Genomic DNA, 26,020 nt, shown 5'->3' with positions numbered 1-26,020 from the left:
CAGCCTAATAAATGACACATCCCTGAAATCGTTGTCACAGCCCCTGCCTCATGCTGTCCTCAGATTACATAGCAAAAACCTGCTGACAGACTCCCTTTAAGAATTGAAGAAAACTACATTTTATTCTTTTTTTGGCGTAGGGTGGAGGATCATGACTTCTGAATTGAAATAGGACTTACAGTTTTATTATACATGAATCTTTCTGTCTAAGAAACATTTTCTTAGTGTGTGCTGAATCTTTGAACGCATAAATGAAGCCAGAAAAAGAAGCAAATCAATATTAAATGCTGCACATAACAACGTAAGGCAAATGGGTGGAAAACTATGGAGCGATCTATTATCCCATAGTTAATTAAGATCTCACTAATGTAGTGAGCACGAGCTGTGAATTGGCTCTCGCGGTTCTCTCTGAAGCACCAAATCCAGCTGTAAACTTGGATCAATATCACATAGGAGGAAGGTCGTGTTCTGGATCCATGCATGCTGTTGTATCGGGCCACACGACCACTATTGGTACACAGTACGGGCATCATCAATCTCCAATGCAGGGTGATGTTTCAAAGAAAATAAAAAAGACAATAGTTTCTAAAGCTGGAAAGCCATTATCATAGCCAGCTGTTTGTAGAGCAGTACGGTCTGCGATGCTCCCCAGCAATCCAATACAACAAATATATTGTAGTTCATAGCCTTTACACTGCTCGGTAATTGAGCATTACCCCTGCAGCTATCAAAAACACTTGGGGCTTTCCAAATGCAGTAAAGAAGAACCAACTGCACTAATGGGTTATTTTAGGGGTGTTAGAGTCTGGAAATGACATGTTTAGAATTTTAAGTACTTTTGCAGCTTCAACAACAACTGGGGATAATAGGTTCAATGACCATACTGAACATCTGCAGTTTCCTGAAGTTGACATGTATGATTTGACGGACTATATTTTATTGCACGCCTAAATTTTGGCATTCATTGTTTCACCTAAAGGCAGGACCTGATCCTAGACTTCCTGCAGTACTGTGCCAATAGTATCAATAGCTGAAGACCACAGATGTTACAGCTTACATTTATCGCTGGGAATGAGCCGGAGTCATGGCGGAGTTTAAAGGGCTCTTGTGTGAACGCAGGAATCCGAGCATCATCAATGTTTGATGTCCATTTCTGTTACTGTAAGTGGGTTCATGTATCGGGGGAGCAATACAGGTGCTAACTAACAAGAACGCTGTTATGTAGACACAGCTGTCATTTCTGTCCATTTAAAGCAGAAATACCCTTGTAGAACTCATTACTGATGATTGTACAAGTGCTATAGAAGTTCAGATGTACAATGTATTATTAAGTCTGGATATTTAACATCACCGGTGTTAGACAACCCCCACATCAGATTCAAATAAGGAAAATCCGTTTATATTTTCACACTTGCGGAACAGTGGACAAAACATGGTCACAATTATCAGTTCTGCACAAGTTATTAATAGAACAAAACCTAAAGACCCCCACACAGAACAAAATAAAGTCGACCGAACCGGCCAATATCAGCTGACATTCTAATGTGTATTGGGGCCTCTAGACTCTCTGGCATCAGATGATATTGGAGGGGATAAGGATCCAGCACTTTGGATTTCCAATGGTGGATCCTTTTGTTCTCTGGGAGATAAGCCGCCACCAGGGGAGTCTGACAGCGGCTCTCTCATACAGAACACAGTAGTGTTGGCCAGCGTTCCTAGGCACTGGGAGATAACTATTGGCCGACATCTATCTCAAGTGTATGGGAAGCTTAACAAATGTAACTGACACATTTACTGAAGTGAACAGAAACACAGCACTGTGAATATGTGAATAACCTAGAATTAATGAAAAAAGGTATCATTTTATTCATTTTCCTATGACCTGCATGCCTATTTAGACGGCTTAGGAGGGTTGATCCTACTGACAGATTCCCTTTAAACACATTTATTAGGATTAGTCATTTTTGAATGGGTCGCAGCAAAGTTTATTATGAGCCTATGATTATCTCGTTCATACAGAAACCAAGGAGAAGAAATTAAGTCACCAAAAAACAGGTTGTCATATTACGCAAGACACTCGAAGCTTGAAACTAGGAACAGAAGACATTTTTCTTACTTTTAGGCCACGGCCCCACTATTTGGTCAGTATTCGGTCATAATTTTTCTCAGGAGTGGGAGCCAAAACCAGGAGTGGGTGATAAATGCAGAATTGGTGACTTGTTTCTATTATACCTTTTCTCTGATTGTTCCTCACCTGGTTTTGGCTCCCACTCCTGAGAAAAAATACTGACCGAATACTGACCAAATACTGATAGTGGAGCCATGGCCCTAGTCCCAGTGTTGTGTACAGGACTATGAATCAAGGTGTCCTACTGCTTGTAATGGACTGAAATGCGTTGCTACTCCAGTGACACAGCTTGTCACCTGCTATATAACAATACAGTCAATGACAGGAAGCAAGTGGGAAAGGAGATTCCACTGCAACAACTGCAGATGTTCAGGAAGGAAATCCAGTTCATGATTGTTTAATTGCATGTATTTAGAGATGTGTATGATCTATACTCTTTCATCGGAGACAAAACCGGTTGAATGCATACACTTACTTGATAGAAGCAAAACAATTTTAAATGGCCTGTCCAGCAGATTACATTTTGTTTTCAAGGATTCAGACTGGTATATAAAAAAATTCTAAGAGACGCTACTTACCAGCACCGACCCCCGGCAGCTTCTATTCTGATGGCTTCCAGTCCCCACTGGCCTCCTGATCCTGTCCTGACGTTCAGCCCATGTCTGGATGCAGTGGTTACCCACTGACTGCTTGAGTGGGTATTACCGGTGTATCGAGATGGATCAGGAATTATCAAAAAGACTGGTTCTTTATTTACCATGCTCCCTAATATGGTAAAATTGACCTGCCAATATGATTCTCCAGGTCAGCGCGAGCGAGCAAATACCAAACATGTATAGTTGTTTGTTTTTTATTTAAGTGAAGACAAAATTCGGAAATTTGCATGAGAAAAAATACATTTGACGCCATTTTCCGAGACCCGTAATGTTTTAATTTTTTTGTGATCTGGGGCTGGGTCAGGGCTTTTTTTCGTGCGCAGAGTGGACGTTTTTATCTATACTATTTTGGGGTAGATACAATGTTTTGATTGCCTCTCATTGCGGCGACCAAAAAAAAGGTAATCCTGGCGCTTCGATTCTTTTTCCTCGTTCCGTTGTTTACCGATCAGATTAACTTATTTTCTAAAATTTGATAGATCAGACTTTTACAAACACAGTGATACCAAATATGTATATATATATATATATATATATATATATATATATATATATATATATATATATATATATATATATATATATATATATTTATATTATTTTTTTGTTTTATTTTTAATTGGGCTAAAAGGGGGTGATTTGAACTTTTGTACTTTAACATTTTTTTGCAGCCTTTTTTTTTACTCTTTCCTTTATTTAATAGTGCCTTCAGGAGACCTGAAGCGGAGATCATCTGCGCTATACATAGCAGGGCTTCAGTACTGCTATGTATAGCAGAAATCACGATCTACTATAAATGCTGGCCATGGGTTGGAATTCACAGGAGGCTCGTAATAACAGGAATGGGGGTCATCAGCAAACCCCCAGCTGTCATGACAACCCATCTGCACCCCGTGATCATGTGACATTGGCGTCGATGGGTTTCTGGTCGGCAAGTGTTAAATCCTGCTGTCAGTGATCCACAGTGGGATTTAATTGGTTAACAGCTGCAGGCCGGCAGAGCACCGCTGCACTCGCTGATTAAATCAGTCATTATGTGTGGGGAAAAGATGCAGGCTCAGCGTTTTAGCCTCCATCAAAGTTAGGGACATGACATATGACATAAATATACATCATATATCGTGAAGGGATTAATACTGGAGAAACTAGTTTAGGCTATGTGCACACGAAGAGTTTTTGATGCCTTTTCGCGGCGATTTTCCTGCCACGGAAAAGCTGCGAAAACGCTTGTTAATAAGTCTGCCAGCTACAGCAATGGTAATCCTGATGTGCTGTGCACATGATGCGGAAATTTCCGCTCAGGATTACCATTGCGGAAAAGAACGCAGCATGACCATTGTTCGGGTGTTTCCGCAGGGAATTTAACCGCAGCAAAACAGCAGGTAAAATATCTATACCTGTGGCTTTGCTTCGTTTCAATTAAAGCCAATGGGCGCGAATTCGCGCTGGAAAAGAGCTGCGGGTGGTACCCGGGTCGGCAGAGGAGGACTACTACTCCTCTCATCCGACCGCCACTCTCGCTGTTATCGGCTGAGGGGAGCAGTGGTCTGCTCTGTCCAGCCCGTGGTTAAAAAAATAAATAAAACGTAATTTTTTAAAAAACAAAAAACAAAAAAAAAACCTTATCCTCACCTGTTCGGCGCCCACAGTGTCGTCCTGGTCCCCCGCGGCGATCCAATGCTCCCGGCGGTACACTGTGGGGAGCGGGCTCACTCCCAGCAGTGTACTGAGCTGCCAGGACCTGCGGTCATGTGAGCGATCAGCTGATCGCTCACGTGATCTCACCATGGGAACTTTCTCAAGAATATTCCCATGGTGGTAAGTTCACCGGGGCTGATCAGCTGATCTTCAGCTGAGGAACCCCAGTGACCTCCTGCAGCAGCAAGTATACGGACAGGGGTGATTTTACACCCGTCAGTATACATTGCTGTCTTCTACAGCAGTGACATCAGTGATTGCTGATGTCACTGCTGTAGAAGTGACCCAGATCGCCGTGGGACAATTGTTGGCAATGTGTGGACTGCGTCGTTGACAGCGGACAGGTGAGGGATATGGTTGTTTGTTATTTTACGTTTTTTTCAGAAGATCGATGGCTTCGCGGACAGAGGGTAATAAAAAAGATTGTAGAACCGTGTGTTTTTTATTTCATTAAAATACTTTCTTCTGGCCGTGTCTTTTATTGAAAAAGCGGCGACCATTTTACTACGCGGTTAGTATTGGGGGCCTTTTATAGACGCACTCCATTACTAACCTGGACTTCACGTCAGCCGCCAATACAAAGCTGACGTGAACCCCAACCCCATTACCCCCCTGCCACCACTACAGGGCAGTGTGGAAGAGCAAGGCTAAGCGCCAGATTTGGCGCATCTTATGGATGCGTCATTTCTGGGACTGCTGAGGGGTGATATTAATAGTCGCGGAGGGGGCTAGTATCCATGGCCCCTTCCCTGGCTATTAATATCAGCCCGCAGCTGTCTGTTTAGCCTTATCTGGTTAGATTTTATAAGGGGACCCTACGTAAAAAAAAAAATTCTGGGGTCCCCCTGTAATCTAGCCAGTAAAGACTAAACAAACAGCTCTGGGCTGATATTAATAGCCAGAGAACATTGTTGGCTAATTGCCCCTTTCCCGGCTACTAATATCAGCCCCCAGCAGTCGGTTTTCCCTCTGGTGGTTTTAAAAAGGATGCGGGAGCCCACGCCATTTTTTTTTTTTTTTTTTTTTTTTTAAATTTTAGGCTCTGTGCCCACGATTCGGACATAGCAGCGCTTTGGACACATATTTTTGCTGCGTCCAAAACGTTGCATTTTATTGAACGCAGGTAAATAGACAGGTGTTCACTGAACCATGTGGATTTACTGCATTCAATACATTCTACTGGTCAACTTTCTGGTGCGGAGACTAATGACTCCGCAAGAGAATTTGACATGCTGCTGTACTGAAAGACACGCCACATGTCAGTGTCCACGGGTGATCTGCGGCCTCTGATGCATGCATAGTGGACATGGGATTTCTAGTGATCCCATCCACTATGCTGTAAAATCTGGACGCCGCGGGTTTAATGCTGCATAAATCCGCAGCGTCAAACTTGCAGTGGCTCCTGATCGTGGTCATGTACCAAAACTCACCTACATCATGTCAATTTCTGTAGTGGACACGCTAGTCTCCGCTGCAGATTTTGACCGATTTAGGTGTCATTATATGCGGTTTATTCACATGTACCGACAACAAAATTGCAGTGTTAGAACACCGCGTTTTGAAGGCAGCAAAAATACGCTGCATCTGAAGTGCTGCTGAGTGCTGATCGGGGGGGGGATGTAGTGCTGTAATCTGTTAATAATGGCCAGGGACCATGTTTGCAAATGGCACCTTCCTAGGCTAAAAATAAATACATGAATGGAAATGCTAATGAAGATTGGGTGTAGGGGAATCAGCTGACACCTAGCCCTGTTTGGTTATGACAAGGTGTCAATCAGACCTTTTCATGACCAAACCTAATTAAAGTGAAGTAAAGAGTTAAATAAACACACAGACAGAGAGCAAACACTTTAATTGAAATACAACAGACATATTCTTTAATCATTTAAATTTACCAATATACTCACCCAGTTCTGAAGGTAATCCAAGGGTTTAAGCAATGTCCCACCAAATAACTTTATTTAGCTCCAAAAAGCATTCATTGAAGTACAAAAACACTTAAAAAGCCGGATTTTGGTAAGAACTTACCTGTAAAATCCTTTTCAGCGAAGGAAGGAAGGGAGACACAGATTCTCTACTTGGTGGGTAGGCGGAGCCCCATAGGATAGTCACCTCAGATTGGAAAAAGACGACCGGCCCCTCCAGTATATAGGCTCCTCCTACTCCCATGTTCATCAGTCCGTACACAAGCTAAGGAAGAGCAGACCAACCAGTAGAACAACATATCCCCTTCTGAAATTTCAAAAATGAGAGAAAGCAGGTTATGTAATAGAAACACACAGTCTTAGGCATACCCCATTGGACCTGACAACTGTGTAGAGCTGGCGAAACTGGAAGGAGAGCCGTAGAGCGCTAAACCCAGTCCAGAAGATCGACATCAGGAAGGAGACGCGCTGCATCTAGAAACACAAAAAAACACTTCTGCCCTGGGAGGGTGCTGTGTCTCCCTTCCTTCCTTCGCTGAAAAGGATTTTACAGGTAAGTTCTTACCAAAATCCGGCTTTCAGCAGCAGAAGGGAAGGAAGGGAGACACAGATTCTCTACTTCGTGGGACGTCCTAAAGCAGTACCTACTTAAGGGTGGGAAATAGAGGCAGAAGCTTCCATACCCCAAAACTTAGGCAAGAGCGCAAACCGCGCTAAAATAACGGAAAACTAAGTAAAGGGATAACTTAAATTACCGCCGCCTGCAGGACCCTGCGTCCCAGGGCCGCATCGGCTGAAGCACTTACGTCCACCTTATAAAACTTAGTAAAGGTGTGAACGGAGCGCCAGGTGGCCGTCCGGCAGAGCTGCGCTGCCGAGGCCCCCTGACGAAAAGTCCACGATGAGCCAATGGCTCTCGTGGAATGAGCTTTAACTTTAACCGGACAAGGCTTGCCCTTGAGCCGGTACGCTTCCAGGATAGCTGAACGGATCCACCGAGCTATCGTGTCTTTGGAAGCACGTTGACCACGCCGACGACCTGCCGGAATTATAAAAAGAGAGTCCGACTTCCGAAAACCTTGGGTGATCGTAAGATAGAACTTCAATGCCCGCACTAAGTCCAACGAGTGCAAGGCCCGCTCCCTTGGATTCTTAGGTCCTGGACAAAGAGAAGGCAACACAATGTCCTGATTAATGTGGAATTGTGACACTACCTTAGGCAAAAAATCTTCACAAGTACGAAGCACCACGCGATCCGGAAAAAATTCCAGAAAAGGAGGTGAGCAAGAAAGTGCTGCCAATTCCGATACCCTTCTCAAAGAGGTGACTGCCACCAAGAAGGCCACCTTCCAAGAAAGTAGTGAAAGTTTAGCAGAATCCATAGGCTTAAAAGGCCTATGCTGAAGAACTTCCAGGACTAGATTAAGCCGCCATGGAGCCACAACTGCCCTCCGTGGCGGAAACTGACGTGCGACTCCGCGAAAAAAAGAGCGCACATCCCTACGAGAGGCAATAGCCTTCCTAAAAAGTGCGGAAAGAGCAGATACCTGTCCCCGCACCGTACTAACTGCCAAACCCCTGGCCAGACTAGATTGCAGAAAGGCCAAGAAGTTGGGGATGGAAAAAACCCTCGGGTTTCTTGAAGATCCAGAACACCATGAATAGAAAGACTCCCAAGTTCTGTGATAAATCCTGGACGTAGCTGGACTCCGGGCCGCCCGCAAGGTAGCAATGACCTCGGGCGAAAAACCGCGACGGGTCAAGATCTCGGTCTCAAGAGCCACGCCGTCAAACGAAGGGACCTCAGGTCCGGATGACGAATGGGCCCCTGAGTGAACAAGTCCGGGCGAAGGGGCAGCGGAAAAGGAGGTGCCGCCTGAAGAGACACCAGCGTCGAATACCATGTCCTCCGCGGCCAGTCTGGTGCTATCAGAATTATTGATACCCTTTCGAGTTTGATCCGTCGGATCACCAGAGGTAGTAAGGATATCGGCGGAAACGCATAGATCAGCTTGAACTGACCCCACGGGGCCACTAGAGCATCCACCGCCACCGCCTCCGGGTCCCTGTACCTGGACATGAACGTCGGAAATGTTGATCGGGAGAGACGACTCCTTTGGCGACCAGACTCCCTGAATCCAGAGGTTGTTCCAAACTCCCCCCCAGCCTGTCCGGCTGGCATCGGTTGTCACCACCGACCATCTCGGAGGAAGGAAGGATTTCCCCACGGATAGAGTCTCCGGACATAACCACCATCCAAGAGATTCTCGCACCCTGCGGGAGATAATGACCGAGCGATCCAGAGAAGTTAGCGATCGATCCCAATGGGTCAGAATAAGGCTCTGGAGATCCCGGGAATGAAATTGTGCAAATGGTACTGCTTCCATAGTTGCCACCATTTGACCCAGAAGGCGCATGCATTCCCGAAGGGACATTGACAGCGCCGACCTCATAGCCTGGACCAGAAGACGAAGGTTCGTCTGTTTGACAGGAGGCAGGGACACAACTGCCCGAACAGTATCGAACTGCATCCCCAGGAAAAGAATGGACTGTGCTGGCTCCAATGACGATTTCTTCCAATTGATCACCCACCCGAAGTCCATCAGGTACTGAAGGGAGAGATCGCGAGCCGCTATTGCCTCCTCCGCTGTGGGTGACCCTATGAACAGGTCGTCCAGGTAGGGGAGGATCGTAACCCCCTGTCTTCGAAGAAGCGCCATGAGAGGAGCCAGAATTTTTGTAAAAACCCTGGGAGTTGAGGCCAACCGGAAAGGCAGGGCCACAAACTGGTAATGGGTTTGACCTATAGCGAAACGCAAGAAACGCTGGTGAGCCCTGCCGATAGGGATATGCAAATAGGCGTCGCGGATGTCTATGGACACCAAGAAATCGTACTGCGACAGGGTCGCTATCACCGATCGGAGAGACTCCATGCGGAACTTCCGCGTCCGGACGTAAATATTCAAATCCCTGAGATCCAGCACTGGACGAAACTTGTCCTCCTTTTTGGGGACCACAAAAAGGTTGGAATAAAAACCCTTTCCCTGGTCTTCCGGAGGAACCTGAACCACCACACCCTGCTGTAGGAGAGAGTCGACCTCCTGAAACAGTGTGGCAGCCAGTCTTGGCACGGACGGAACGCCCGTCAGACGAAACCTGTCTGGAGGCAGCGAATGAAACTCTATGAAATAGCCTGCCGACATAACCCGTGTCACCCAGGCGTCTGCTCTGTGGGATGCCCAGATCGACCCGAATTGTAGCAGACGACCTCCCAACCGAGAGCCCTCGGGGGGATCCCTGGCGTCAGTCAGCCTTAGCGGACTTTTTATCAACCTCCCGTCTGTCCTGACGGGACCGTTGCTTCCAAGGAGTACAAGATTTCTGGGCGGATCTGCCGGAGGATGAGGGACGACCCAATCTCCAAGAAGGCTGACTGAACCGTCCCCTGGCCCGAAAGGACCGAAGACCTCTGCCGGGCCCTGTCCTGCTGGCTGTGGATGCCACTGCCTTTTTCCCAGGCAGAGTAACATCCTTAGCTTTAGCTTTGGCAATTAGTTCCGAAAGATCTGAACCAAAGAGCTGACCGCCCTTATATGCCAGACTAAGCAATCCCTGTTTGGATACTGCATCCCCGGTCCACTGTTTAAGCCACAGAGCTCTTCTAATCGTGACTGCCGAAGCCTGAGCCCTGGACAGAATTGAAGCAGTGTCCAGTACTGCATCTCTGCCATAACGCATAGCTTCTTCCATTCGCTGAAAAAGCTTTTCCACTTCTGAACGCGAAGTCCCATCCTGCCACGCCGCACGCAGCTGATCCAACCACCGCAGAGAAGCCTCACCGGCCCACATGGTCCCCAAGGCCGCTCGGAAACCATGACCCGCGGCTTCATAGATGGATTTCGCCGCTGACTCCGATCTTCTGTCCAAAGGATCCTGAAGATTGGCTCTCCCTTTAACAGGAAGCAGGGAAGACTTGGTCAGCTGAGACACAGATATATCCACCTCAGGAGAGGGAACCCAATTAGTAACCATCTCCTTGGCACAGGGATATAGGGCATCAAAAAAACGCGTTCCTCGGAAGCGTTTATCCGGACACTGACGCTCCTTCGCCACCACTTCGTTAAGTTCCTCATGCGCAGGTAATGTAGAATGAACACGGCGCGTCTTCTGATACAGACGGCCCGACCTAAGACGGTCTTGTCGGCTCTTCAGACAGCTCTAATACTTACCGCATGTCCTTAATAAGCACATCTACGCGACCAGAAAGAGAAACAGAGCGATCCTGTTGATCCTCCTCTTCGGACTCAGAAATTTCATCAACCGAATCTGTTGGTGAATCCGAAGCCTCTGATGCACTCTGCGAGGGAGACAACGCCACCATAGTCTTGCGGCGCTTTTTACCTCGTGGCATTGGGTGTGACCTAGCTGACACCCACTGTCCCAGGAGACTAGAGAGACTATCAATGGAGCGAGTGAGCGCCTCCACCTTAACATCACTGAGCGTTGAACTTGATGTAGTAGAAGGCCTGAGTGTATCAGAGGCGTGCGACTGTACCTGAAATGGATCAGGAGACCGATCCGCACTCCCAGGCCCCTGATCCGACATGCCACCCACACCAGATGCCAGGATGTACAACAACGATGGCAAAAAGTGTGAAAGCTGCACAGCCTGTTTTCAAAACTCACTTTTTTTTTTATATATATATATATATATATATATATATATATTTTTTTTTTTTTCTTTATTTATTTTTTTATATATGCGACAGGCTCTGAAGGGTTAAAGCTCACCCTTAGAAAAGAGCTACCCCAGAGATGCCGAGCAAAAAATCAATAGGGGGAAACTCCCTTAAACACCATGTGTTTCCCCTAAAGTTCCACTTTTTCAGAAGGGGTTAACATCACAGCAACTAGAATACTACACAGCCTAAAAGGTCAGTGAAGTAAATAGCTTTAGGAGAGAAAGCGGCAGTGCTCCTGAGGACTCCTAATAGGTAGCCTGGAGAGACAGCACTGACAAAGAACCCCTGCCAGAGGCAGAGGGGACTCACCGGTACTGCGGCGACCGCTCCTCCTAAGTGTGTGGACGGACGGGGAGCAGAGAGCAGGAGGCGCCGCTGGACGCCGGAGGGAGAAGCAGGGACCACCAGCGCACGCTCAACCAAGCGCTTCCTGCCTAAGTAATGATGGCAGGAAGCCAGGAGACGCTAAGCCACGCCCCCGCTAGGCCACGCCCCCCGCCTTATTCAAACAACAAAAATGAGGGCAGAAAACTTCCTACCTCTATGAAGGCAGGAAGCAAGTCAATAAAAGCAAGAAAACGCGCGCCAATACAGGGAGCTTCCTGCCTCAATGAAGGCAGGAAGCAAAAACGAAAAAGCATGCGCAAATAAAAAATAAAAATTAAAATTACTGGCCTCCGTCTCTGCTCCCCAGTCAAGGCAGCGTCTGAAATAGACAAGAAACACACAGGCAGTACACTTGCCGTAGCCGTCAAAGATACTCTTTAGACCAAAGAGCACTTACCCGGCTGAAAGCCACAGGGATCCTCAGGGATGTGTGGCGCCATGGCCCTTTGCTCCCCCCTATGGCGGAGCACGCAGGGACCCTCTCAGATGTGTGGTGTGCGCCTCCGCCAGGGAGCGCCCTGTATCCCCCGGGGCCAGCAGGCATAAGTGGGAACCTCAAGGGGTACACAGAGCTGCCAGGGGAGGGTCAGGGGTCTCAGCAGCGCCGAGACCCCCAGAGACCTCTAGACCACGGGGGGTCCAGGACTCGCTGGATATAAAATAACAACTCTTCTGAGGAGCTGCCGAAGCAGCGACTATCCTCTGAGACCTCAGATAAAAAGACTGATGAACATGGGAGTAGGAGGAGCCTATATACTGGAGGGGCCGGTCGTCTTTTTCCAATCTGAGGTGAACTATCCTATGGGGCTCCGCCTACCCACGAAGTAGAGAATCTGTGTCTCCCTTCCTTCCCTTCTGCTGCTGAAAAAAGCATAAAAACATGTCAAAACCACACGTTTTTTTCCACAGCGTTTTTCCTGCCAAGGAGATGCAGAAACACGGTAAATTTCTGCTTCAAATCCTGATCGTGCGCACATAGCCTTAAGTGCAAAAAGGACCTGCGCTGCCAAGAACAATGGTAGCCTATGCACACTGATCTGTTACAGATTATTCAGTGCGCATCCGAATCGCAGTCTGCCTGTGTGAACAGGTTATTAAACGAATGACGCTCAGTAAATACCATATTTTTCGGACTATAAGACGCATTTTTTTCCTCCGAAATTTTGGAGGAAAGTGGGAGGTGTGTCTTATAGTCCGAATACATATGTATACTATGGCTCTGGGGGGAGCGGCAGCTGGGGATGAGCGGGGCAAGGAGGTGCACACTGTACCCGCAGCGCGGCTCCTGCTGCGCTCGGCAGTCATGTGTGCCCGCTATTAAAGACCATGAATATTCACTACAATCCACTTCCATGGGTTGTAGTGAATATTCATGCTCATTAATAGCGGGCACACGAGACCGCCGAGCACAGTAGGAGCCGTGCTGCAGGTACAGTGTGCGCGCTATTAAGGAGAGTGAATGGTCACTGTTCCCCACGCACACAGTCCCGGCGTGGGGAGCAATGACTATTCCAGCACAGCATCTCACAGTGTGAGGGGGCATGGCAGATCGGGAGGCAGAGCGATGGAGCAGAGAGAGGGATGAGGGGTGCCATTTATACCAGGAAGAGGGGTGAGGGGGATAAGCATACCAGGAAGAGGGATGAGGGGTGCCAAGCATACCAGAAAGAGGGATAAGGGGTGCCAAGCATACCAGGATGAGGGGTGCCATACATACCAGGATGAGGGGTGCCATACATACCAGGAAGAGGGATGAAGGGTGCCATGCATACCAGGACTGGGATGACGGGTGCCATACATACCAAATGAGGGGTGAAGGGTGCCATACATACCAGGAAGAGGGGTGGCCATGCATACCAGGATGAGGGATAAGGGGTGCCATGCATACCAGGAAGAGGGGTGCCATGCCTACCAGGATGAGAGATGAAGGGTGCTATACATATCAGGAAGAGGGATGAGGGGGGCCATGCATACCAGGATAGGGGAATGGGGTGCCATGCATGCCAGGATGGGAATGAGGGGTGCCATGCATATCAGGATGGGGATGAGGGCCAAGTATAACAGGATGAGGGGGCCATATATACCAGGATGGGGGATATTAACAGAATTGTGGGACATTACCCCTATAACAATGTCAGCAGCAGACCCCCTCCCCCTTAACAGTGCATCATGACCACATTTTTTGCTTAAATTTTTTTTTCTATTTTCCTCCTTCTGTCTTATGGTCCGGTGTGTCTTATAGTCCGAAAAATACGGTAATTACCGACTAGTGGTCAGTAATGTAACAGATTTTACCTGTGAATTGACAATTTTGAGACTGAAAGATCAATCCAGGAGGAGAAAAAAAGCTATAATTTCTCAGATAAGATATACTACAAAGTTGCCTATTTTCATGTGTACTATTGATTTATAAAACAAAAATTAAAATGGGGATATGGCACTCTTGAAATAGCTAAGATATTGTGGCGTGATCACAGCATTATCAAAAGTTTTGTTGCAAAGAATCAACAGCATCGCAAAAAACATGTTGAGAAATAAAGACACACATTAAATGACAAAGATTTAAGAAGAATCAAACATGAAGTGACCAAGAATTCATTGTCCTCCAGTGCTGTCATAGTCCAGAACTACAAGGTATTCAGTGCTCAGAGACATGACCGAGATGAGAAAGGCTGAAACCCGACCAACACTTAACAAAACACAGGAGTTGAAACGTAAACACTAGGCCAAGAAGTATCTAAAGACACATTTTTTAAAGGTTTTATGGACTGATGAGATGAGAGTGACTCTTGACGGCCAGATGGATGGGCCAGAGGCTGGATCAGTAAAGGGCAGAGAGCTCCACTCCGACTCAGAAGCCAGCAAGGTGGAGGTGGGGTACTGCGATGTTCTTGTATTATTAGAGATCAGCTAATTGGTCCTTTCCAGGCTAAAGATGGACTCAAAATCATCTCCCAAACCTACTGGCAGTTGTAGAAGACCCTTTCTTCAAGCAGTGGTACAGGAAAAAAGTCTACATTTTTCATGACAATCATTATTTTTCTGCAAGACATTGCTCTATCAAATGCATCAAAGTCTCCACTGCTCAGCTGCCAGTAAAGGCCTTAAAGATGAAAGAATAATAACACAGCCCCTTCATCACCTGACCTAAACTCTATTGAGAACTTGTTGGCTCTTCTTAAATGGGAAATTTATGGTGATAGAAAACAATGCACTTCTCTGAGCAATGTCTGGGAGGCTGTGGTTGATGTTGCCCAAAAAGTTGGTCGCCAACAAATTAACTGACAGACTCCATGGATGGAAGGTTTAGGATTTATAGAAAAGAAGGGGGCTATATTGGTCACTGATACTTTTATGAATATGCCAGAAATATATTTTTGTATATTTTTAGTTGTTTAATAATTATTTTCCCTTTATCAGATGAAAATAAACTAATGAGTTGGGAAAATGTTATGGTTTTCAATTAGTTGTATAATAATTCTGCAAACTAATAGTTGCTCAATAATTCCGCACACATAGATTTTCTACATAGTTCACCTTTATTTTCTTAATTATTTAGGTTTATTAGCCTTTTGGATTGACAGACAGCAATGTACCATACAATGTACCATGGCTATGAAAATCTTACATTCACACTGAAGGCATCAAAACTATTAATTAACACATGTGGAATTATATACTTAACAAAAAAGTGTGAAACAACTGAAAATATGTCTTATATTCTAGGTTCTTCAAAGTAGCCACCTTTTGCTTTGATGACTGCTTTGCACACTCTTGGCATTCTCTTGATGAGCTTCTAGAGGTAGTCACCGGAAATGGTTTTCACTTCACAGGTGTGCCCTGTCAGGTTTAATAAGTGGGATTTCTTGCCTTATAAATGGGGTTGGGACCATCAGTTGTGTTGTGCAGAAGTCTGGTGGATACACAGCTGATAGTCCTACTGAATAGACTGTTAGAATTTGTATTATGGCAAGAAAAAAGCAGCTAAGTAAAGAAAAATGAGTGGGCATCATTACTTTAAGAAATGAAGGTCAGTCAGTCCAAAAAATTGGGAAAACTTTGAAAGTGTCCCCAAGTGCAGTTGCAAAAACCATCAAGCGCTACAAAGAAACTGGCTCACATGAGGACCGCCCCAGGAAAGGAAGACCAAGAGTCACCTCTGCTTCTGAGGATAAGTTTATCCGAGTCACCAACCTCAGAAATCGCAGGTTAACAGCTGTTCAGATTAGAGACCAGGTCAATGCCACACAGAGTTCTAGCAGCAGACACATCTCTTCAACAACTGTTAAGAGGAGACTTTGTGCAACCGGCCTTCATGGTAAAATAGCTGCTAGGAAACCACTGCTAAGGACAGGCAACAAGCAGAAGAGACTTGCTTGGGCTAAAGTAGGAATGGACATTAGACCAGTGGAAATCTGTGCTTTTGTCTGATGAGTCCAAATTTGAGATCTTTGGTTCCAACCACTGTGTCTTTGTGCGACACAGAAAAGGTGAACGGATGGACTCTACATGCCTGGTTCCCACCGTGAAGCATGGAGGAGGAGGTGTGATGGTGTGGGGGTGCTTTGCTGGTGACACTGTTGGGGATTTATTCAAAATTGAAGGCATACTGAACCAGCATGGCTACCACAGCATCTTGCAGCGGCATGCTATTCCATCCGGTTTGCGTTTAGTTGGACCATCATTTATTTTTCAACAAGACAATGACCCCAAACACACCTCTAGGCTGTGTAAGGGCTATTTGAGCAAGAAGGAGAGTGATGGGGTGCTACGCCAGATGACCTGGCCTCCACAGTCACCTTACCTCAACCCAATCGAGATGGTTTGGGGTGAGCTGGACCGCAGAGTGAAGGCAAAAGGGCCAACAAGTGCTAAGCATCTCTGGGAACTCCTTCAAGATTGTTGGAAAACCATTTCCTGTGACTACCTCTTGAAGCTCATCAAGAGAATGCCAAGAGTGTGCAAAGCAGTCATCAAAGCAAAAGGTGGCTACTTTGAAGAACCTAGAATATAAGACATATTTCAGTTGTTTCACACTTTTTTGTTAAGTATATAATTCCACATGTGTTAATTCATAGTTTTGATGCCTTCAGTGTGAATGTACAATTTTCATAGTCAAGAAAATACAGAAAAATCTTTAAATGAGAAAGTGTGTCCAAACTTTTGGTCTTTACTGTAGTTGTTCAATAATAAATATAATCATCAAACATACAAATTACCCAATAATTGTGTTCACAGTATATACTGCATTTGCACCGCACTGTAAAAGACCAACTTTCCTTTTTTCTGAAAGAATGGAAAAAATAACTGTTCTCTGCTACATCAAGTACTAACAAACAAAAAGAAACAATGTAGAACACTGATTCATTCACAGATGTCTAGGCCACTCATGAATCTTAGATTTGATTAATACATCATTTTTAAACATTAGTTTTCTGAAATACTTAAAATTTGGATTACACAAAAAGACCACAGGGAATTTTTCTCCTTTTCTCGATTTGGCAGAATTTCGTCATAACACAATTCCTGTGGGAGCTTCGAGAGTGTTTAGGAAAGTCATGTTTAACATTAGTGGTTATGCTTTAGGTTCATTCATTTATAGCTGTAATCAAACATGGAAGTTCTCTCAACCTTTACAAAGCCGCACAATTAAGTACTATATATTGACCACAGCAATTCTCCCTTCTCATAGCACTGAAGCGAAAACATCAAAATACATTCAAGAAGGTGATTTCAGCAAACAAGGGATCGTATCATAGTACATATCTTACCAAGCATTATCTGTTACACAGATCTGTACAACTGCTGTCCAAATGACACGCTCACTCAAGTGCAGGTAAATGCAGGTTACGGACACGTCAGAACGTTGGATAGTTGTTATTTTGCTTCTTAAAATTAGATGAGTAACTCCATCTGCAAACCAGAGGAGGCTGGGACTGGCTATGAAGCTGCCAGAGACTCGGATATAAGTAAATTATACGGCATATTAGCCATGGAAATCCGTTCATAAAATATCAGCAAAATAAGTGAACGCTGCAGCCAATCTTGGTGCTTGATGCCTATCAATATTTTGTACGTTTTAATGTTCACTCTGACGAATTATTAAAGGCTGCTACCGTTCAGTAGCCGCTGATTGGCCGCAGCATAGAGCGCCAGGAGACCCAGCACCGACATCGCTTGGAACAGTGCCAGTGAGAGAGGGGATTATAAACGTTTTTTATTTTACTCGAGGGGGAAGGGAAGGGCTTTTAAAAAGGGTTTGTTCAAGTAGTGGACAAACCACTTAAAGTGCACCTGTCAGCAGGATTGTGCTTAGTAAACCACATACACTGTCAAGTGGGCGCCATTACACTGAGTAAAATGATACCTTTGTTGATGAAATCCGTCCATTGGTTCTTTTATAATCTATATTTTCATTTCTGCCATAATGATATGCTCGTGCTCTGGGGCGGGACTTTAGGGAGGGGCTGTAGCTGGTGCGCTCATTATGTATGCCTACCTCTGGCCGGTCACTGTGCTTTCAGTGACCTGCCTACTATTTTACATACTGCCTGTGTAATTTGTGCGCCAAAGTGAAATTTACATCCCCAAAATGGCTACCGACGCCCGCGTATGCAGTAGTACCTTTTGGTTGCCGAGAGACACTACTGCGCATGCGCCAGCGCCGTTTTGCTAGAGGAAAAATAATTTGGGTGCAGCAATATGGTGCCGAGCGTGCGCAGTAGCATCTCTCAGAGTGCGCACTGCACACTGTCAGGATTCTGTCATGTTGGCGATTTGCATACATGCGGTCATGTGCTGACTAGACATGGGTGGTCTCACTCAATGAATTGAATGAGGCAGGACAAGTCTAGTCGTAATGTGGCCAGTAGTATACAAATAGCATACTTGTGCAAGGGAGAATCCTAAACGTGTGCAGTGCATGTACTGTGAGAATTCAGAAGCCTACAGTCACACAGTGACTGCAGACTTTCATCTCAAACCTGGACAAGCCCTTTAACTATAAAATAAAGCTCTGTAGCCAATCTTAAGAGTGTGTAATATCCTCACTGTCAGGATGCAGCTCAGCTTGCTGGTTCCAGCAGTTATCACATGGCCACTTCAATCAGACTTACGGTCACGTGACAACTCGCTTTTCTTCCTGCTTCTCGCAGTTTTTCACTAAACATTGAGAGGATTAGGAAGAGCAGCTAGCCGGCACTTGACTGTTAGGCCACTGCCCCACTATCAGTATTTGGTCAGTATTCAGTCAGTATTTTTTCTCAGGAGTGGGAACCAAAACCAGGAGTGGGTGATAAATGCAAAATTGGTGCACTTGTTTCTATTATATCTTTACTCTGATTATTCCTCACATGGTTTTGGCTCCCACTCCTGAGAAAAAATTCTGATAGTAGGGCTGTGGCCTAAGAGTGAGTGTAAATCGCTTATGTGTTTTGAGTGATGATGGTGGTGGTGGGGTTGGGGCGGCGCGCCAAACTGAATTCTTGCCCCGGGTGCCAGAAAACCTGGATACACCTATGCCCTGCCCCCACCATTGGCAAGCATTTTTCAGCCTATGCACAGTGTACACAGAAAGCTGTCAATCAGTAGTGTGAGCGGGGCTATAGAGAGCTCCGTATTCAGAGAATTGGTAGATCTGCAACTGATAAAACTGTGATTTAATCAAAACTACAGAGAGCAGCCCAGTAACTGATACATTGTTGGAATCAGGGTCTCTTCCCTATATCATGCTGCTCTGATAGGGTAGTATTGTTCTGGGTTTAGTGCTCCTTTAAAATAACTGCTGCACATTTTGTGTGCCCTTTGTTACTCGAAATAGACTTGTAGAGCTTTACAGGGAATCTGTTGGAAATTATTCTTAAATAAAAGACTTAGGCCCCAATTCATCAAAGCATTTGCACCAGAATTCTGGACTAAAAAGCTTTGAAAAGTCGCAAAAGTTTTTGCATAAGATGAGCCTGCACAAAAATTTTGCAACTTTTGGCGTTTTTAAGCCAAAATCGCCCAGCTCCAACAAAGTGAGTGTGACGGGTGTATGGTGAGCCTGTCAAATTCACGATGAGCAGTGGCATTCCTTATGCCACAAATTTTACTTGAGTCATTGACTGGAGTAAGATTAGCGGTGAGGCGCATGGCACTTTGCGCTGTGCCTCTTAAGCAAGCAGGCGCCTCGCTGACTTGATAAATCGGGGCCATACAGTGTATATACGGTAGCAGTATGTGTCCACTAAAATTCAGTGTTCCAGTGGCTGACAGCCATTCTAAGAAATTGACCTAGCAGAGGTTAAACATAGCAAATATTTGTGGCTCCTGCTAAAAGCCATAATGATTTGGTAAAGAAGAAACAGTTTTAGATACAAGAATGGATGACAGTATTTGAAATGGCAGCAAAACATGTATTTACGGAGGAGATCCCAATTCTAGATAATTACAGCATGGCACAACAGACATCTTCTCCAGCATACAAAGATTTCATGACATCAGTGAGAACATTTTCAAAGCTGCCAGTGGAAACGTTACAGTGGGTAATGCAGCAAACGGTCCGTAAACTAGCTACTGCCTTAAAGGGATCTTTTACACCGTAAAAACAGATAATGACACATATTTATGTTTTTCTATTTTCTGATTATAGATTTTTAGTTTTTTTCTGTACATGATTATAAAGGCCTGTGTTATCAGCATTTTAGAGATATGCTATACATATCATACAGCTGCCACATGCACCAGAGATATGGGGCATCGACCCTACAAGTGCTCGCACTTTCAATCAATCTACAGGCCTGCGTCTGGCATGATCACGAGTCCTGCGGGTTTATACAACTCAGCAAGGCAGAAGTATTGCTTTACACGACGTACCTGGATACAAGTTCCGGTGCATTCTTTACACAAGCTGCAGGATAAAGCCCATCGACTTGGAGGGATGTGTGAAATCTTAGTAATAGGTTCCATCTTTTCTGGACAACCAATGCTGACCTGCAAGGAGGAAGGGAGCCGAAGGTTATCTTCATCCAAGTTATTTCAATCAAAACCAATAAAATATTAACAATACCAGGGAGAACTATATTACAACTGCACAGAGATAAAAGAACTGACTATATCAAAGTAGGAAAAGAGCAATTAGCACATAATATACCCCACAGTGCGTACACAGGCAAAACAGAAGAATAAAGTCACTCAAGAACCAATCACCAGACTTGTCAATTTTTAGTTTTTTTTCCTCCTGTTCTTTCAAAATGTGATTTCCCCATTGGCATATCCAATGGAGGGCTTGCGTTTTAACCTATTAAGGACCAAGTCACTTTTGCCATTAAAGGGAACCTGGCAGCTGATACATGGCGCCCGATCAATGGGTAGCATGTATGAAATACTGGCTGAACGATCTTATCCAGGTATGTTTGACTCTTAAAAAAAAATTGTGGCCTTTCAGAAAAACAATACTATAAAAGCCGCCAGGGAATAAGCCGCACTGGAAACTTGCCGGACAGGCGGGTCCCAGCTAGCTTCTCCCAACCCTTTGCCCAGGATTGACAGGTCTCTCCCTGCATGCATGTATTTATACACAACAAGACACAAGAATAATGCAATTGTCTCATTTATTGCATTATTTCTGTCTTGTTGTGTATAAATATGTGACTCTTCAGATTTTGTGTTATTCTATGCCTGATGAAGAGACCTGAGTAGTCTCAAAGGTTTGCAACTTGTTACCATCTTTTCAGTTAGCCATTAAAAGGTATCAACCACTAAGGACTGTCAAATCTAAATATTTTTCTACCCCTCAATGAAGTGATACATGGATGCAGAGTATTTTAGTCTTACAGGTGGTTTTCAGAAAAAAAAAGCATGGACTGCATGTTGCAGAGTGAAAATTGCAAATATGCCACCTCAGTGGACATACAATGTGCCTAACTTATGCTTCTGGAGAAACGCACCCCTTAAGTGGATTCTTCTTGCTACAGAAATGCCATATACAGTGGCTTCCGAAAGTATTCACCCCACTGTCTTTTTACCCATTTTGTTACATTATAACCTGTGTTTAAATAGTTTTGTAATACAATTTGTGTGTGATGTATCAGCACTAAATAGTCTAAGTTGGTGAAGTGAAGTGAGAAAAATATAGCCATAGATTAAATTTATGGGATCCAATGAGTAAAAGTTGCCATGTGCATATGTATTCACCACTTTGGCTATGAAGCCCATAACAATCTCTGTTGCAAGCAATTACCTTCATAAGTCACATGCTTAGTGAAAGGAAGTCCACCTGTGTGCAAGTGTCACATGGTCATTCAGTATATACACACCTTTTCTGAAAGGCCACAGAGGCTGCAACACCATAAAGCGAAAGGAACTACTAACCAAACAACACCATGAAGACCAAGGAGATCTCCAAACAAAGGGACAAAGTTGTTGAGAAGTACAAGTCAGGGTTGAGTTATAATAAAATATCTTAATCTCTGATGATCCCCCGGAATACCATAAAATCCATTATCATCAAATGGAAAGAACATGTTACCACAACCAACCTGCCAAGAGAGAGCTGCCCACCAAACCTCTCAGCCCGAGCAAGGAGGGCATTAATCAGAGAGGCAACACAGAGACCAAAGGTAACCCTGAAAGAGCGGCAGAGTTCCCAAGCCTTTACGTACACACAAAAATTGTAAGGCTCGTTTTGAGTTTGCAAAAAGACATGTGGGATAATCCCCAAATGTATGGAGGAAGGTGCTGTGGTCAGATGAGAATAAAATGTAACTTTTTGGCCACCAAGATAAACACTATGTCTGACACCAACACAGCTCATCAACCCAAGAACACCATCCCCACAATGAAGTATGGTGGTGACAGCCTCATGCTGTGAGATGTTTTTTGGCAGCAGGGTCCGGGAAAATGGTCCGAGTCAATGGAAGATGGTGCAAAATACAGGGATTTTTTTGAGCAAAACCCCTTTTCAGTCTGTCAGTGATTTCAGATTGAGACGAAGGTTCGCCTTCCAACAAGACAATGACTCAAAGTATACTGCTAAAGCAACACTAGAGTAGTTTAAGGGGAAACGTGTAAATGTTTTGGAGTGGCCTAGTCAAAGCCCAGACCTTAATCCAATTGATGGTCTGTGGTCAGACTTTAAGATTGCTGGTCACCAGAGGAAATCATCCAACTTGAAGGAGCTGGAGCAGTTTGCCTTGAGGAATGGGCAAAAACCCCAGTGGCAAGATGTGGAAAGCTCATATATATTTATCCAAAAAGACTTACAGCTGTAATTGCCGCAAAAGGAGGCTCTACAAAGTACAGTAGTGACTTTAAGGATCATCAGGGGAATTTTGGATTTGGGTGTGCAGATTCTGGGTGCCGTGTCACTTTTCTGAGGCCTTTATCTTACCAGTATCATGGAAACCCCCTAGTTTTCCATTGACAGATGACAGACCTGAGTGGACTTATTTTTTGTGGGTTGATTTGAAGTTTTTGTTGGAAATATTTTGGGGTACTTAACATTTTTTGATCGATTTTAGTATCAGGTTTATCCTTTGCTATACATTGAGCAATTACATCGGGAATTCCATCTAAATCTCCAAGTAATGTGCTTGAGACTAAACCCATGTTGGAACCATTCAATACAATGAGACAGATGGAGTATTTTTAGGCATTCACAAAAACACTGTAGATGAAACTTTTTTTTGTGCTAAAAAGAAGCCTAAAATGAAGTCACACTTTGGTAACAAGGGGCCAAATGGTGTGCAAAGTAATTTCATCTGCCTCATTATAGTGAGTGGTTCCATCGGGGATTTGTTCTGAATCAAGTTTTTTGGGGATTTTGACGGAAACCCCAAGGTAAGTGTTCAGTGTGGCACATGAGATAAATGTGAACAGAGTCTTAGGGTTCAGTCAGACGTCTGTGGAACTCAGTCAAAGCACAGACGACAATACATGGTCTGTCCATAGGTCTCCTGATCCGAACTCGACAGCCTCGTAGGCATATAGGTGACTGTAAAGTTTGCGTTGGGATACCCACGGACAGACCATGTATTGCAGTTTATGCTCTGATGTCTGCATGAGCCCTAATACTGATTTTGGGAGGCAGAAAAAACAAATAAACTGTTGATCAAGAATTGTTGTCATTTTATACGCTGTTCACCTTGGGGTATAAATGTTAAGAAAGCTTTATTGTTCAAGATAACCGCAATAGCAGATTTTTATATTTTTATATTTTGCTACTTTTACACAGTAAACATTTCTTTCTACTATATTCTAAGAGCTATAACTTCATGTTTATCTTTCTGTCGACAGAGCTGTAAGAGGGTTGGATTTTTTTGCTGGAGAGGACATTTTCAGTTTTGTATTTTTACATACAAATTTTTTATATCTTTTTTAATCCATTTTTTGTCAGTATTTTTATTCATAGTTTTTTTTTTTAGTGTTCGCTATACAGAACGGTACGGAAAGTATTCAGACCTCTTTAAATTTTTCACTTTTTGTTTCATTGCAGCCATTTGGTAAATTCTAAAAAGTTCATTTTTTTTCTCATTAAAGTTTACTCTGCACCCCATCTTGACTGAAAAAAAATGGAAATGTAGAAATTTTTGCAAATTTATTAAAAAAGAAAAACTGAAATATCACATGGTTAAAAGTATTCAGAACCTTTGCTCAGACACTCATATTTAAGTCACATGCTGTCCATTTCCTTGTGATCCTCCTTGAGATGGTTCTACTCCTTCATTGGAGTCCAGCTGTGTTTAATTAAACTGATAGGACTTGATTTGGAAAGGCACACACCTGTCTATATAAGACCTCACAGTGTATATGTCAGACCAAATGAGAATCATGAGGAACTGCTCAAGGAGCTCAGAGACAGAATTGTGGCAAGGCACAGATCTGGCCAAGGTTACAAAAGAATTTCTGCATTACTCAAGGTTCCTAAGAGCACAGTGGCCTCCATAATCCTTAAATGGAAGAAGTTTGGGACCACCAGAAGTCTTCCTAGAGCTGGCCGTCCAGCCAAACTGAGCAATCGTGGGAAAAGAGCCTTGTTGAGAGAGGTAAAGAAGAACCCCAAGATCACTGTAGCTGAGCTCCAGAGATGCAGTAGGGAGATGGGAGAAAGTTCCACAAAGTCAACTATCACTGCAACCCTCCACCAGTTGGGCCTTAATGGCAGTGGCCCGACGGAAGCCTCTCCTTAGTGCCAGACATATGAAAGCCCGCATAGAGTTTGCTCAAAAACACATGAAGGACTCCTAGACTAGGAGAAATAAGATTCTCTGGTCTGATGAGACGAAGATAGTACTTTTTGGTGATAATTCTAAGCGTTATGTGTGGAGAAAACCAGGCACTGCTCATCACCTGTCCAATACAATCCCAACAGTGAAACATAGTGGTGGCAGCATCATGCTATGGGGGTGCTTTTCAGCTGCAGGGACAGGACGACTGGTAGCAATTGAAGGAAACATGAATGCAGTCAAGTACAGAGAAATCCTGTATGAAAACCTCTTCCAGAGTGCTCTGGACGTCAGACTTGGCCGAAGGTTCACCTTCCAACAAGACAATGACCATAAGCACACAGCTAAAATAACAAAGGAGTGGCTTCAGAACAACTATGTGATCAATCTTGACTGGCCCAGCCGAAGCCCTGACCTAAACCCAATTGAGCATCTCTGGAGAGACCTGAAAATGGCTGTTCACCAACGTTCACCATCCAACCTGACTGAACTGGAGAGGATCTGCAAGGAAAAATGGCAGAGGGTCCCCAAATCCATATGTGAAAAACTTGTTGCATCGTTCCCAAGAAGACTCATGGCTGTACTAGCTCAAAAGGGTGCTTCTACTCAATACTGAGCAAAGGGTCTGAATATTTATGACCATGTGATATTTCAGTTTTTCTTTTTTAATAAATTTGCAAAAATTTCTACATTTCTGGCTTTTTTCAGTCAAGATGGGGTGCAGAGTGTACTTTAATGAGAAAAAAAATGAACTTTTTAGAATTTACCAAATGGCTGCAATGAAACAAAAAGTGAAAAATTTAAAGGGGTCTGAATACTTTCAGTACCCACTGTATGAGATAAAATAATATATATCAGTTTTATATTTGAATTTGATCAGTACGTAGTGATACCAATAAAGTGTGTTTTTTTTACATAAAACCAGCATTATTAATGGTGTAATATTTTGATCTGATATTGTTTTTGTTACGGATCCGGGTGGTGGAACCTCTGTGCTGCGGTGCAAGGAGGGGCCAGAGGGGCGTGACTAAGTATCAACTCGGTCCGACCAAGGTCACATGGCGGCTCAGTCGACTCCATGAACCAGGGAGGAACCGAGCAGAGGGACCAGGTGCCACTCTGGGAATGACCTTGTATGAGAGCAGGTGACTCCCACGGGTCAGAAGGCAGGAACTGACCGGTACAGCGGATGAGCTTCGGCTGGCAGGCTGACGGGTGGTCCGGGTAGACAAGCAGGCTGATTAGGCAGATAGTCAGACGAGTGTTCCGGGTAGGCAAG

The 26,020-nt window shown here is 44.4% G+C and overlaps 1 protein-coding gene across 3 annotated transcripts in view; it reads right to left on the bottom strand.

Annotated features, from left to right (window-relative positions):
* The window catches only part of JADE2 (jade family PHD finger 2), a 338,504-nt gene that overhangs the window by 65,599 nt on the left and 246,885 nt on the right, over window positions 1-26,020 (bottom strand). For all 3 annotated transcript variants that reach the window (XM_073649598.1, XM_073649599.1, XM_073649601.1), the window contains exon 8: window positions 20,393-20,509. In XM_073649598.1, coding sequence (XP_073505699.1) covers window positions 20,393-20,509 — 117 coding nt within the window. The remainder of the gene's footprint in view (window positions 1-20,392; window positions 20,510-26,020) is intronic.

This window comes from Phyllobates terribilis, unplaced genomic scaffold, assembly GCF_046119375.1.
Source record: "Phyllobates terribilis strain yellow unplaced genomic scaffold, ASM4611937v1 Scaffold_10__3_contigs__length_209671492, whole genome shotgun sequence".
Classification (NCBI taxonomy): domain Eukaryota; kingdom Metazoa; phylum Chordata; class Amphibia; order Anura; family Dendrobatidae; genus Phyllobates; species Phyllobates terribilis.
This window is presented reverse-complemented; position numbering and strand designations above follow the sequence as displayed.